This window comes from Alligator mississippiensis, chromosome 1 (genome assembly GCF_030867095.1).
Source record: "Alligator mississippiensis isolate rAllMis1 chromosome 1, rAllMis1, whole genome shotgun sequence".
Taxonomy (NCBI): Eukaryota; Metazoa; Chordata; order Crocodylia; family Alligatoridae; genus Alligator; species Alligator mississippiensis.
The window spans coordinates 278,482,615-278,498,382 of record NC_081824.1 but is presented as its reverse complement, the minus strand read 5'-3'; the positions used below and the strand labels follow the sequence as shown (position 1 = coordinate 278,498,382).

The 15,768-nt window shown below is 42.6% G+C and overlaps 1 protein-coding gene across 2 annotated transcripts in view; it reads right to left on the bottom strand.

The window, feature by feature from the left end:
• Positions 1 to 1,718: 1,718 nt before the first annotated feature.
• The window catches only part of LOC102559891 (multidrug resistance-associated protein 1), a 68,114-nt gene continuing 54,064 nt past the window's right edge, over positions 1,719 to 15,768 (bottom strand). For both annotated transcript variants that reach the window (XM_006277435.4, XM_019476411.2), the window contains 6 exons: positions 12,743 to 12,844; positions 11,912 to 12,055; positions 9,890 to 10,048; positions 7,219 to 7,385; positions 4,902 to 5,096; positions 1,719 to 4,308 (listed from right to left, as the gene is read on the bottom strand). In XM_006277435.4, the coding sequence (XP_006277497.2) occupies positions 4,185 to 4,308; positions 4,902 to 5,096; positions 7,219 to 7,385; positions 9,890 to 10,048; positions 11,912 to 12,055; positions 12,743 to 12,844 (891 nt within the window). In that variant the 3' untranslated portion in view covers positions 1,719 to 4,184. The remainder of the gene's footprint in view (positions 4,309 to 4,901; positions 5,097 to 7,218; positions 7,386 to 9,889; positions 10,049 to 11,911; positions 12,056 to 12,742; positions 12,845 to 15,768) is intronic.

Genomic DNA, 15,768 nt, shown 5'->3' with positions numbered 1-15,768 from the left:
AGCATCTGTTCCTGTTCAAAATAAAGGAAGACAGATAAGGCAGATACCTGGCACAGTGGTTCTAACAGAGCAGTGAACTTCCAATAGCAGTGAACTTTGCCTTTTTCCAATCATTTGCAGGTTAAACAAACACATGGCTTTAATGATTTATGATCTTGCCTTGAGATGGGGGTTGGACTAGGAAACAGCCTGAGGTTCCTTCCAGCTTTCCTTTTCTGTGGCTGCATACAAACACGTTCAAATTAAGCAGTTGATTTTTCAAATGACTTAACCTGCAACCAGCCTACAACACTCAAAGGAGCCAGCCCTGGGGGACCTGGAACACATACCATAGTGTGCTTCCCAGGCTTGTGTCTACCTGGATACAGATGCCAACAGCCCATAGCACAGGCTGGGGTCCCAAGAGTCTGAAAGAAAGATTGGGAGAGGGGGCTGGAAACATAAGGTGGTAGATTGGGGGTCTGGGAATGGAGAGTGGGGGAAGGCTGGGCCATGTCCTTGTGCGGGGGGGGGGGGAACCTAGCAAGGGTGGAATCCCTGTAGTTTGGGGGTGGGAGGGTAAGGGTTAATCTCAGAGCCCCCTCATCCTGCTGGGCCCCCTTCAAGGACACAGCCCAGTGGTTCAGGTAGTGTGTGTGTGTGGGGGAGGGGGGGGGTTGGGGTGTGGCAGAAGAGCAGGGGTCTCTGGGAGTGGGAGGTGAGTGGGGGTGGGAGCAAGGGGTGGAATCCTTGCAGTTTGGGGTTGGGGGGCAGTCTGCTGGCACTCACTCACCCACTCCTGTTCAAAACCCGTGGGAATCCTTCTCCATCAGGATTTAAGACCCCATGCCCCTGCAGACATGAGAGAGTGGTTCAGTTAGGATCTGTGGGCAGGCAGGGGAGGGCAGGAAACATGGGGCAGGTGGTCTGGGGGCAAGTGTCTGCAGGGGTGGGCTGGGCAGGGCTATGCCTATGCAGGAGGAGGCAGGCAGGCATCTCCAGGGACCATGGGAGTGAGCTGGATTATGTTTGGGTGGGAGTGGGGCTAAGCCATGTCTGGTCTGGGCAGGTGGGAGTGTCTGGGTGAGCAGCAGGGATGAGCCCTGCTGGGGAGATTGGCAGAAGGGATCAAGGATGCCTCTGGGCTGTGGAAAGGGATTGTGCTTTTTCAGCCCCAAAACTGTCAGGGGAGGGACTTGCTGTCACTTGGGCTGCAGCAGCACAGTGCAGTTGGAGTCAAAGAGCATCTCTTTTGGGTGAGAGAATGGGCAGAAGCTGGGCAAGCTGGTATGCTGCAGGTCACTCCAGCATCCCTAAGTGATGGAGGTTGCATGCAAGCATCCACGCAAAACATTTGAACCCCAGTTGATTAACATTGCAACCTTGTCCAATGCACTGGCCTTTTTTTTCTTCTTTAAATGACTGAAGTGCTATGAACGTGTTCACGGAGCCATTCAACCAGCAGAACTATGTCCAATGGGAGAAATGTAACACTTGTATGTACCCTATTATTGACTCATATAAAGGGGATCAGTCTAATGGTACAAAGTTCCTTCATTTTCTGTAGAAATCTTATTTTTAAAAACATGTTATTGACTTATCTATGGAAAACAGTTCATTTTGTGAATGCCTAGCCTTCTTCACCCAAGGTCTAAACCAAATCTTTGCACCCTGCGGCTAGGGCTTGGTTAGTGATATCTCCCTTACTGCAAATGACAATTCAAAAGGACTGAAACCAGTTTCATAAGTGTTCAGAATTTTTTTTATTTTTCTTAAACAAATGTTAACAATCACCTGATATTTTTTTAAGGCAGTAAGCCTTAAAAGTAGTTGTACAAAAATAGTTGTATTTTCTTAGAAAGGGTCAATACAGAAAATGGTCTACCTTGTCATTTCCATACAAGTGGTTCTTAGCTTTGAAAAATATGCAGACTTATAAATGGCAAACTAATATACATTATCATTTTTTCAAGTAATATTGTCCATCTTATTTCTAAGCAAACTCTTGCAAATCAGCTTCCTACTTCCAAGGGAATGTTTCCCCACCTAAGAGAAAAGTAGGTAGCTTACCTCTTCAGAGGCTAGCTTCTGCAGGTACAATTACTGTTAACAGCCCTCTAAGTAAATTTCCCTGAATTGGCAAATGTAAGTGTGCAGCATATAAAAGGACAGTCATTAATGCCTGTGTTTAAATGCAAGCTTTTTTATTTATTTGAAATACCACGGAAGAAAAGCATAAAGCCTTCTGCCCTTAGCACTTGCATTCTTTGTTAGGCTCAAGCATGTAAATAGTGAATGGATGAAAACAAGTAGGATTCTTACTAAAAGTCAGAAGGCTAGATCACTTCATGCCAGCAGTGAAGCTGGCCAACCTCCAAAGTAAGTCTAGGACTTAACAATATTCAAACAGCTTGATTGTCTACACACAAAACCCTAGGTTGTTGCACAGGATTAAGCTTTCTAAAAACTACATTTTGGGATCTTAGCCAGTTGACCAAGCTACTTAGAAATGAGAACTGTTTTAAAAGGTGAGAACAATTTGCATTAGTAAAGACAAGGGGAAGCCTGCAGCATTAAGCTGACTAACCTCTGCTAAAAATCAATTAATCCCCACCATGGCCTTACCTATTTAATAGTTTGGTGCTAACTTCACTTATTAATATTTATTTAAAAAGACAGAAGACCTCCATGTTTGTATCGGACTATTATTTGGCAACCAACTTTGGCATACTGTGTGTTAGAGAGAAAATAGGAGGGAATGGCAGAGTTTTTCACTCTTATTCTTTTGTGTTAGGTGGACAGAGAAACTGAAAGAGCAAATCATCTTCATACGTTAGTAAAGCTGCTAATTTGCTAGGCATGACTAGAACTGCTGTTCGACTGGTGGATTTCCAAAGACTGGGATAGCTGATCTTCTTGGCTTTGCCTAGTATGCCTGCTATGATTAGATGCAGACACCCCTTTGATTACCAAAAGGGGAAGGGAGAGAAACACTTCCTTGACCTTCCACAGGTGTCACCCCCTGCTGTAATAAAGCAGGGTGGGACCTTAATTAGGTGCTGAGAAGTAAGCCAATAAAAGCAGTAGCTCCTGGGGGAGCTACCTAACTTCTTTTCAAGAATGCAGGTTGGGCCAGACTGTTTTGGTGTTGAACAAGTGAAGAATTTTATCTGCTTGCAGGTACCCCTACAGGCACAGTGAGGTAGGTGGGTTATGTTACTTCAGAAGGAATCCTGTTTTAACTGCTGAATGAAAAATGTGTCACTCCTATGAGAGGAGCTAACTATCTTCTGGGAGAAAAAATGAAGCATGAAAGTTTGAGCTAGTACAGTATGCCATTCTGCATTTTTTCTTGTCTACTTTTTAATATGGAACCTCTCTTCTCCTCCTCATTTTACCCACTCACCCTATTTAACCACAAAGAAATGCAACAAAAACAAAACGTACATGATGTTATACACACAAGAATAAGCATTAGTAATTTCCTTGAACATCCTGCTACCATTACTAGTATAGACTTGTATAAACATGTTTTAAACATAAACTGGATATCCCCAGAGGGATTTTCATTTTTCAGGATTCCATGAGCTTTTCTAAGTCCTATTGTAAATTAGTTGTCAGAAGGAATATTTTATCAGTTCATTTGCCCATTACATTTGGGTGTTCAGAAGTAATTTTACAAAATAAAAAATGTCATGCAAAGGTCTGAAACCGTATCCCCACGCAGATTAAAATAAGCACAGAGTACAATTCTCAAATACATTTTCACAAATTGATCTGTAATCAAGCATGCAAGTTAAATCAGTGCTGTTTTCTAAATAATTTCAAATGTATTAAAAGATTCAATCAAACTTAGGACTGCAAGGTATGTATTAACTAATGTGAAAGGCAAGGATTTATTTAGCCTGCAGGTCTCTTGCTAAAGCAACATTTAAGGCTTGGATCTTCATAGCATATAATTATAATCTAGGTTCAGTAAAAATGCATAATAAAATATGGTACTTTAAAAAAAAATAAAAAGCTGCTGAATATACAATAAATTATAGCATTGAGGAGTTTGTATTGTCAAGCGTGCCCACTACGCCTATATTGCACAATCATTTAATAACATTGAGAATAGAGTATACCCCACACTCCCAGAGTGTTTTCTTGGTAAGTAGAGTTAAGAAAAAAACCCATGCATTCTTGTCTTTTGAGAGTATTCACTAGGCATCTGTATCATACGTTATCCCAGCTTCTGTGACCATTTCAGAAAACATTCCTTTCTGACGTAATAAGTTGTGGGGAGTATCAAATTCTACAATTCTTCCAGAGTTGAGAACAAGCACTCTACAATGCAAAAAAAACAGAGAGGTGATGATTGGGTGTATGAATGTGGAAACAGCCATCCAGCCAGACTTCTCAGTGCTACTAAGCATGGTAATTAACTGGAATTTGTAAAAAGTAAAAGCTTTTACAAGGAAACATTGCAGTATATGACTTAGCTACTCGTTAAGCTATGAACTCCCATACTAAAAAGGAATTTTACTTGGCTGTCTTGAGTTTGAACAGAGCAGACCATTTATTTTGACAAATTAAACAGATTTCTTATTCTGAAAGCTAACTACCATGAAACTGATATTCCTTCAGTAATTAAAACAGAGATGGGGAGATTGAGAGTATAGCAACATTAAGAAAACTAATAATAGTTTTATATCAATGTTACTATTTCTCTAACTACTTTGTATACTATTACTAGTATTATTAATTCAGATTTTATGGCACCAATTACTAATACATATTTTATGGCACTGCCAAACATCTGTTGATGACCAAAGGAGTAACTGTGGTGAAGGTATCAAGCCAGGTCAGTTTTTATGCCTACCGACTCTGCCAATGTCTAAATGAAGCAACTATTTGTAAAGCTCAGTGTTGAAACTTGCCTTTCAGAATCCACAATTGTATGCAACCTGTGGGCTATAGTTAGGACTGTACAGTTGTCAAACTCCTTTTGGATGGTGGACTGTATGAGGTGGTCTGTTTCCAGGTCAACAGAGGCTGTTGCTTCATCTAAGACCAGAATCTTTGTCCTCCGTAGCAAAGCGCGGGCAAGACAGACAAGTTGCCTCTGCCCTACACTGTGAAGAAACACACTTGAGGAAGACTTATTTCAATAGCTTTGTAAAAGTATTGGTATGTCCCCCCACTCCCAAAAAATGCTGTATAATCCTTCTATCAGAAGCTTTCAAAGAGGGAAATCTACAATAGCCCGTATTATTAAACTTAATCAAACCAGCTGCTCTCAGTGGGTACCTCTACACGAAATGCTTTACTGCACATTAGACTAATATAATATGCAGTAAAGTGTCACCATCTACGTGTGCATGGCAATTACTGTGCATTAGAAAAGTCTAATGCATTGTTTGCTAGCACCAATACAAATTGTTCCCAGTCAGCCGAGGAAGCAGGGGGCCACAATGGCTGCTTAGCCCTGCGGGCCCCCAGTGGGGCAGGGGGAGCTGTCCCGGCTCTGGGGGAAGCTCCTTCCCAGCTGCATGGAGTGCAGAGCTATAGCTGCTCCCACACAGGCGAATCCTGCTTGCCAAAGACATCCTTTTCAACATGGGCGAGTGTCGGGGAGCTGCCTTCTCCCTGCTCCCCTGTAGTCTCGCCTTAACTGTCAGCGCCACTGCAGGGCTGCTCCAGGGGATGTGATCTCCTGCTTGATCAACTCCCCTCTCTAGGGGATGCTACAGAGTGCATGGCCCACCCTGGCCTGAGCTCATGAACAAAAATGCCTTTTGCAGAAGTGCAGCATGGCAGCATTCAAGCTCTGACAGCAGCAGGGCGCTTGGAGGGTGGTGAGGCTTCAGCAACTGTATGGCTGTGGGAGTGCTGGAGGAAGGGGATCCCCCTCCACATGGCAGTGAGCTTCACAAGCAGAGCAGACCGGTGCCAGAGGTAAGAGTGCCCCAACTGGCTGGGCTGCTGCTCTGAACTGGGCTGGTCCTGTTGGACGCAACTTGCTTCCACTTTGGAAGCGCACGTAGACACGCATTAGGGAGTGCTTTAACAAGCCTGAATATTCTGTGCAGAAAATTCAAACGCATTAATTGCTTGTGTAGATGCACTCAGTCTGTTTAAGATGACTGTTTGGTTCCATTCTTCAGGTGAATCCAGTTTCTACTTTCTTACCTTAGCACTAGTCTACACATTTCCAAAGGCTTTGCTAGTATAGTCAAACCATATCCTTGAATGAGATAAGTTATGCTGGCATCTATATGTGGGATTTTGCTAACATAGTTATACTGAGTAAGGATATGAGGTATTTTTGTTTTTATTTCCTTTTCTTCTGCTCCTAACACACAGCCGTCCTGACACAACTTTGTAGTGTAAACCTGACTTCAATGCTTATTACTGTATTAATGTCCTGGTATAGATGCTGAGGCAAGTTCGTAATTGACTGTTACTTGCAGCAGAGTGTCAGCGCTGTTTTAAGGAACCTACACTGTGTCTTTGTAATTTCTACAAGGCACTTGCAATCTGAACCAGTCTACACCTTAAAAATCCAAGTTGATATTCAATATACTTTCCACTTATGTTCTATATTTTTAAAGATGTCTTTCCACCATGTTGTTAAATTCTTCCCAAACAACCTAACCAGATTATACAAGCTTCCTAGATTTTAACACAGTGCAATGGTGTAGTTTTCCTCAAAACAATTTGCTCTACAAAATGTTGCCTTGACACAACTTTGAATTTAAAAATGCATATAAGCAAAACTAAATAGCTGTTTTCCTACACTGAACCAGTAGAAAAGAGAGAGTGTATATCACAGCGTAGTCTCCCTACACTCCCTCCTCTCTCCCATTTCCCCCTTCCTGACTTGTTACATTGTTACTTTCTCCTATAAATACAGCTATTCTCTTTGTGGTTCCCTTCCTGAACTATTAACTGATCTCTGATATACTTCAGCAGAGACTTATCTGTTTTGAAGACCAGAAGGTATCACTAAATCATACAAAGTTTGGTATCCTTTCTAACTCAGTCCAGAGAATGCTGACCTGTTTCCATTTAGCTAGGTGACCACAGAATAATTTCAATTGCTACAGTAATCTTGTTTAAAATGGGGGAATAGGGGGACCATTTTTGTGGCAGGGAAAATATTAGAGTGATGTGAAATAAAACATGCAGAATGAAGAACAAACAACTTAAAAGAGCTGAAGTCCTTCCTTTAGATATAAGATCAAGTAATGCTACCTGAGGTTTTCACCACCCTCTGAAACTTCATGAAGGAGCTTCTTTGGAAGAGACCGGACAAAATTCTTTAAGTCGCACAACTCCAGTGCCTCCCAGAGCTCAAGATCGGAGTGCTTTCCAAGTGGATCCAAGTTTGACTGCAGGGTCCCGGAAAACAAGACAGGGTCCTGAAAAATGAGAGCAGTTACTTTCACAACACCCTCACACATCTAAATAAATTGGTGCTTTTCAACAAATGCCTGCAAGACTGTTAAGATCACTATAGAAACAAAACTTTTTAAAGGGGAAATCTGTAAGTAAAAAGGTGAAACTAGGTGAGGTTGAGTCGTACTCAAATGAGGGAGCCACCCACTCTGCATGGAAACGCATGCCCGAGTTGCAATAGTCTGTCAATCCTGGATCAGCCTCGTCATCCATATTCGGACCCACAGATAAGACAATTATCCTTGACCGAGAGACTGGTGAAGGCAACAACTGTAGTTGTTAGGGTGACCCCTGCCCCACAACAATTGGAAAAACAAATTCCATCCTGTGGCATAATAGTTCCACGTGTACTGGAACATCAATTATCATTGTTGAGAAGTATTAGAGTTCAGTATAGTGTATATAAATGGTAAGAATAGTAGATGTCCTCTTCTATGTGGACCAACACTGGACCAGATGGGACAATTTGCCAGCGTGTTTCACGGTAATTTAGAGTGGAGGAAGGGTGAGAGAACCTTGGGGATCTTAGGTTTCATTATGCTATCTGTCCACTAGGGACTGACACTTTCCATTTTTTCCAACACCAACACTTTGTTCTGTCTTTCTTATTTTGTCCCTGCTCCAGCCCTCTTTATTCCAGTCCTATCTCAAGCCTACCCAATCTTAGCCTCTATTATTCAAGGTTTGCTTTTTTCAGCTCTTCCTACCCTGCTATTCTAAGTCTTCCTTTTCCACTTTCTGAGATGTTCTTTGTTGTGATTTACTCTGTTCCTTTCACAGCTGATTTATTCTTTCTACATAGGAACCAGGCAACTTCCTCAATACAGGTGCCCAGATACATCATGGGCTAGAGCTCAGGGGTGACCTGGTGGCAGCCTATAAGTACATCAGGTGTGTGCATCAGGATCTGGAGGAAGACCTGTTCACCAGAGTGCCCCAAGCGATGACAGGGACCAATGGTCACAAACTCCTGCAAGACCATTTCAGGCTGGACATACGGCAAGACTTCTTTACTGTCCGAACCCCCAAGGCTTGGATAGACTCCCTCCAGAGATGGTGCAGGCATCTACTCTGGACTCTCTTAAGAAACCTTTGGGCGCTTATCTTGCTGCGATCCTTTGACTGTAGCTGACTTCCTCCTCCTGGGGCAAGGGGCTGGACTCGATGATCTTTTGAGGTCTCTTCCAGCCCTAATGTCTATGAAATCTATGAAACAAGACCTCCAATCCCAGAGAAAATATTGGTTAGTTTAGGACTGGAGCATGGTCAGTGGAGAAAACATTTCTAGGCAATTTTGTGACTAAAAGAGAAGATCCTTCTGTGTGTGGCCAAAGTGTGATTTCCCCCCCCCCCCCCCCCCCCAACTTCATTCTGAAAGTTTAGAGTTTGGCCAAAATTTGACAGATTTTCAAACACAAGGAAGGGGGCATGCCCCGTGACATGTAGTCTGTACTTGTTAAAATTAGTGCTTGTTCCAAACTATAGGGGCATACACACTTTGGAGTAAATGTCACAAGGAATTATTTAAAATGGGGAAAACACATTTTCCTCGCATCATTCTCAGAAATGGCTGAACCATCTTAGCTGTGATTTTTCTTAATTTCCTTCGAAGGCAGATATCCAGCATGGTAGATTTCAGTCTCAAAGTATTCAAGTGTAGAAAAGTAAAGGGAAACTGAGAACCAGGTTTCATAATGGGAGGTGTTGAGTAACCTCATAATAGTCAGTGTAACTAATCCTAATGTTAGTTTAGGAATTTACTTACAGAAGTGGCTGTCAATTTCAAAACTCATATGTAGTTAACAACTTGTGTACTGGCTATTAATATCAAGAGTGTTAATTCAATCAGTATATCTGTATGACTTTCAACCTAATGAAGTTATATTAAAAAGGGCTTAGTTGCATTTAATTCAAATCAGTAAAGGAATGTACAATATGCCTTAAATAACTGAAAGACCACATCAGAAAAAATGAATATAGATACACATATTGACTCCATGTACTCTATTCATTGGTTTACATATTTTAAATCCTCAATAGAATCCTTAATTCCACATAATAATTTTAGTGTTTTTGAAGTTAGCTGAGAGATATGGGAAAACATTGCATGTGATTATACATACCAGCAGGTGCTGGAGAAGCCAAGTTATTCCAGCTAAGGCCATTAAACTCCATTATACACACTTTTTTTTTTTCCAGGTAGCATAAATTCTATTCATCTCATTCACTTCAAGATTCTTTGAATACAAATGACAACATGGATTTGATTTTTTTTTCTAGACCTTGTTATACAACCAGCTCTGAAGAATAATGTTTAGGTTACCATGTGCACCCAACACTGTGCCTCTGATCCAGTGAGAGAGAGCTGAAGTTCAAAGCCATAAAAACATGCTGACAGTTTCAGCCTTTCATATTTAGAACTTTTTATAGATGGGAAAAGCATGGTTCACTTTAAAATGGCTTTTACCTGTGGAATAATGTTCAGATTGCTGCGCAGATCATGGAGTCCAATAGTTGATATGTCAATGCCATCTATAATTATTTTGCCCCCAGCTCTCTCTAGAATTCTAAATAAGCAATTTGTGAGTGTTGATTTACCAGCTCCTGTTCTTCCAACAATTCCAACCTGGAACAACATTAAAAAAAAAATAAATTGTCATTTCCACTACCTCAGGTAAGACGCTAATAAGTCAATGGATACTTTAGTAAATAAGTTATTTCAATTTTCTTTATTGATGTTAAACATTGACTGCTTATAGATGTAGCCCCTCACCCACCAAAAAAAAAAAATAAAAAATAAAATAAAATAAATGGTGCTTTACTTTAAATTTGGCATGCCCCTGCACCAAGTGCATGCCCAGAAGAGGCATCACATTAGTTTGACCCAGCTCGCCCAACGTCTGTATACATTGGGTGCTTCAGTGGGGCATTTTTGGTGATTGAATCAGCTTTAGCTAAAAGCACCAAAAAGCTCTGCTGCTTTGTGCAATCGATACAGATGGTGCAGAGTCGGGTGGAACTAACACACTGCTTCCTCCAGTAAAGCATGTATGTGCTTTTTGTGTTCTTTGTGGGGGGAGGGGTTCCACATCTGTCAGCAGCCATTGTAATGAAAACCCAAGTTTTAAAGAGCAAAAATGACTTTCCCCCACCCTATCCCAATCAAGAGGTCCAAAATTCAATCTTGTTGAAATAATGACAAGTAATAATGTGCTTAGAAAGTGTTGTCAGGTTCCTGACTACCTATTTTATTTTGTGGAAGCAAGTGTCTCTTTAAAAGTATTTTGTTATCTAATTCAAAAGTTTCATCTACCAGAAAAGCAGCAGCACTGTAATCTAGGGGCAGATTGTGATCCTCTTTTCTTATTTTAATAAATTCTTACTCATGCAAGTAGTTCCATGGCCCAAGACTTTGCTCATATTGTTGCTGGACCTGTACTAATGTAACTGCTGAGGTTTTCAAACAAGAAAATGCAAGGTTCCATTTGCTTCGTGCTAATGTAACTTAAAACTAAGAAGTAATTTACCACATGTAAGACAGACAAAACTGACATGGAAATATTTCCCTCCCTGCTTCTAAAAGGGAGAACAAAAAGATATCAAGATCCAATTAAAGACATGATTGGCTGCATTAGTTTAATGTGAGGCATTCAATGTGTCACAGCATTGTGCCAGCTCTTATCAAGTACATTTGTATTTGAACTACAATACATCTTGACCTTAAACGCTGCTTTATTAAAAAATCACAGTCTAGATTTTCAGCTGATATTACTGCGTAAAATCTCATGTAAAAACAAATGGGTATTAGTTGGCCATGCTTAAATAGTTCTTAGGCAACCGAGTTCTGGAAGTGCCCTCCTCGTAGTCTGATAAATTCAGAAGGGATGCCTACATCAGCAGGAGAACCTTTTTAGTCCAGTGTTTCTAAGTTAGCTGACCCTTTGGCTCCTTGTAAGTAATGCCAATATTAATTAAATGTAAATTAAAACCTACCCTTTCTTATGGACTGTACAAGCATTTATAAAATGACTAGCTATGTTTGTGCCAAACACGAATCATTCTAACTATGACTCCTTGAATCATTCCAGAGTGAAAACCTTTACAGAGCTTTACATTACAACTAATTTCCAATATGCTTTTTCACTTACTTAAAAATACAATACACATAATGTTAGCTTATGGATGTCTCTTCCCCCCCCCCTTTAATGTTTTAGAGAGAAAATTAACAATAATATCTTTTTTTCCTGGTCATTTCAAAGCTCTTCCATGAAAATTTGTTGTTTTTTTATTTTTTCTTTCCATTGTCTTTTCCTTTGAAGTCATTACCAGTTAATACATTTCCCCCATGCAGGAAAATGTACATACCTGCTGTCATGTTAAATTGGAAGAGCTTGTTGCCAGAAGACTAGGATTCTACAGTCTACTGAATGCAGAAAGTTAAGGGGAAAATCCATCTATTTTTTTTATTATTCTATACCATTTACAGTACCTTCTCTTGACTCCGTGTTTGAAAGGAGATCTCCTGCAGTGCTAAACCAAGATCTGTTCTGTACCGGGCTTGATAATTAATGAACTCTATTATTCCTTTACTGGGCCATCCCACAGGTGGCCTTTTAGAAGTTAACCAGGGGGCCTGAAATTAAAATCAATATTTCAGTGGGCAATATTTACAATATTTCAGTGGACAATATTTACATTTTTACAAGCCACTTCAAAAATTTATGCAAACGGGTTAAAATTTTAACAATACAAACAGTCATGCTATGATTCAGTTGCAGTCTAACGAATTGAGAAATGAGTCACCCAGGTGGTTATTTGGATTGTCCATTAAAAATGCATTAGTATATGCAGATTAATTTTTCTCAGGAACTGGGTCCTTGAATTCAGAGATCGTATGTGCTCACTTGGAAAGCAAGGTTCACTGCTTGAGTGCTACATTGTAGTATCTTGCCAATTCATAGGCCTGAGATTTGAAGCAGACTGACATCTTTAGCCTCAACTATTTTTTCCCTTATGCTACTGGGGTAAAACAAATTCTGTAAAGTTGAAGTAGGGGCAATATACAGAGGAAACAGGAGGCTGATCAGAAAAATAAAGGAATGGCTATAAATAGGTTACTTTTTATGCACCCACTATTGTCAATAAGATGTAGTCTGAACCTTTTTACCTGCAACTTTGTATAGCCAGTGCCAAATACTTTAAATGAAACAAAGCATAAGAAACTGTTCAAAGACAAGGTGAACAATCATAAATAGAGAAGAGTAATTGACTCCTGTTCAGTTCTCTATTAAACTTCAATTTCTCTGTTTAAAATGCTCACCTCTTTGTTCATTTTTGCATATTCACAAATTCTTTCAATGGAAACTCCGTTGGTTTCAATTTCACATGCTTTACGAACCCAAAAATTCAGACTTTGAGTTATCTAGGGACCAATGTAAATAAAAAGTTATACTACAGAATGTTAAAGATTCTTGGCTTTGCTAAAATGAAATATAGTAGACCTAGAAATTTAGGAACGCAAGAACTTTATCACAGGGAGCATCAAGATATACGTCAGAAGCTTAGATAGCCCTGGATGATACAAAGCACAAATCAAAGCCTGGTATGCAAAGCTGGCTTTAAGCTTCCACTTTTACTACGTTAATCCATGGTGTTTCTCCGAGTACTTCTATCTAGAACATGCAGTAGAACAGCCTAATGGCTACTCCAAGTTGTCAGCTGCTAACTGTTACAAAATGCTGAAAAACTAGCTCGGGATTAGTATATGGCACAGCATGCCCTGACTAATCCTTTTCTCAATTAATGTTCCCTTTCTTTGGTCTACTGCAAAAGGAGAATGTGTGGCTTCATGCACCCCTGGGCTGCATGTGCACAGTATATCCTGTGTACTGGGGCAGTCCTATCTGGATAAATTATGCAAGTTTTGTAGCCAAAGATTCTAAGGAAAGGAGAACAAAGCAGCTGCAATGCACCACAATGCCTGCCAAAACACTTCTATCATCAAGTGTGAAGAATTTTTTTTTTTATGTTTTTTTTTTTTTGCTGGTACTAGTGCTATTGAGCCCAGTCTGTTTATAGTAGACACTAATTTTGTTTGAGCCTCAAGGTTGCCACATGGTGGCTGTAAAATGATATGCTTTTCTATGCAGCACAAATAAGCTGTTGAAGTTAGTCGTAGACATTGAGTCCCCTAGGAACATAGGGGTGGAACATCATAGGGGTGTTGACAGGTAACTATTAACCAAAGGAATCCCCAACATTGTCACTTCAAACCCTTAACCACAATCACAAGGAGTAATATCTAAAACACTATCTAAAACTATGGGGTGTGGACAGACAAGACTTAAAGGTTCTTGTCATGGCGGGGTCCTCGCGGAGGGCCGTGATCTTGAGGCCCTCTCACCGCGCTACTCCGGCCCGAGGGCACCCTCCATTCTCGCCCGCCACGTCTTGATCGAATATGTAATAGGGAGGCTGCCTTGTGTTTCCTCGGGCCTGTCAGCTCCTGGACCCCTCGTGGGTCTCCCCGTACAATGGTGCTACCTAAGCGCCCTCAGCCTTATGGACTATGCGTGGCTCCTACCTCCCCTGATACCACGCCCCAAGCCTCGCAGATGTAGAGGACGTTGTCCGGTCTGTCTCTCTACTGTGGCCCACCCTGGGCTCCCTCTCTCATGCCCAACCTCTTGCTGGGACTCTCGTCTGGCCCACTCTGGGCCTCCCCTGCCGGCGTGGTTCTGCTTCGGGACTCTCTAGTGGGCCTCCGGTCCTATGGGCCAACCGCACGGATACCCTCCCTGACTCTGGCTCACTGCGCTGCTACTCCCTGTCTTCTCAGGGGCAACCGCAGCGCCCTGCCTTGGTCTGAGGGGGATTGCCGCACTAGCCTGCGGCCGGGCTCGCTATGCCCGTGCGCCCACACTGGGCTCCTCAATAACGTACAAGGGCGTTCCCCCTCTCTGGGGGGGCTCGCCGCGCCCACACTGGGCTCCTCAATAACATACAATGGCGTTCCCCCTCTCTGGGGCTCGCCGCACCCACACTGGGCTCCTCAGTGATACCGCCCCTTTTCTGGGGCCGGGGCGCTATGTTCCCCCACACGCAATCCGGGGTCTCGGTCCCCGTCCGCAACCTACGGGTTGCGCCCGTGACCCACTGGCCGCGCTCCTCACCGCCAGCTGCTCGCGCAGTAGCGTGCGAGCTGCGCCTTCGGGGTCTATGCTCCCCCACACACAATCCGGGGTCTCGGTCCCCATCTGCAACCTACGGGTTGCGCCCGCGACCTACTGGCCGCGCTCCTCGCCGCCAGTTGCTCACGCACTGGCGTGCGAGTAATTGAGGCCTCCTCCAACCCCTACAGCCTCGTCCAAGCCTCCAGATGTAATAACACAAACACAAAGCAAAACCACAAGCCCCTAGGCTGTAACACAAATGCAAGCTGCATGGCTAAACTCTAGTGCCCATCCTCTCAGGGCTATCATGAGCTGTACTTGCCACCTCCTCACTCTCAGAGCTCCTGCCTCCCAGGCTGCTGGCAGAGAACTGCCAGCCTGGCCTCAGCCCTGAGCTTTATAAGGGCCAGGCCCTGCCCCCTACAGGCAGCTGGCTCCGCTTGGTTGCTCCGGCAACCCGCAGCTGCGCTCATTACCTGAGCAGCCTCAGCTGGGCTTGTTATGTCAGGCCAGGGCGTGCTCACTCGCTCCCTGGCAGTTTCTCCACTCTAGGAGCAGGGGCACCGAGGTGCCCTGCGATAGTTCTAAATATACTTTAAAGCTGAAGGGTGTTTTTAGATGTGCTCCAAGGGAGCTGGGGGGGAGGGGAGCTGCTCTAATTAAAACACCACAGCATCTCATGTGTTAGCATTCCTGCACTTAAAAATAGTGATGGGGGCCCCTTTAATTAAAGCTTGTTCAATGATCTTTAGTTAAAGTGACCCTGCTTCCATTCTGAAGTGTGAGGATGCTGATATAAGGGGCACAGAGGCTGGCTGGAGCATGCTAAATAGCACGTTCCAGCAGACTCAATTAATCAAGTCTGTTCCAATGAGCTGTTATTACAGTGTGTCACAGCAGCCTTCTGGTACATTCACCGGCATCCCTAGGACTCTAAACATGTTATTTAAACTTCCTGGAACATTTCAGAAGCACACCAGGAAATCTAGCACTATTTAGATCTGGTTCTCTGGGAAAAAGCTCAATGTTAGATGATAGCATTCTGTGTCTAGTGGCTGGTCAGTCCTCCAGGCATCCCAAATGGCACTGCTCCTGACCACCATGCCATGCCTCCCCACTGGCCCTACAAAATGCATGCATTCAAGGGTCTGCTCTAGAATACAGCCAGGACTTC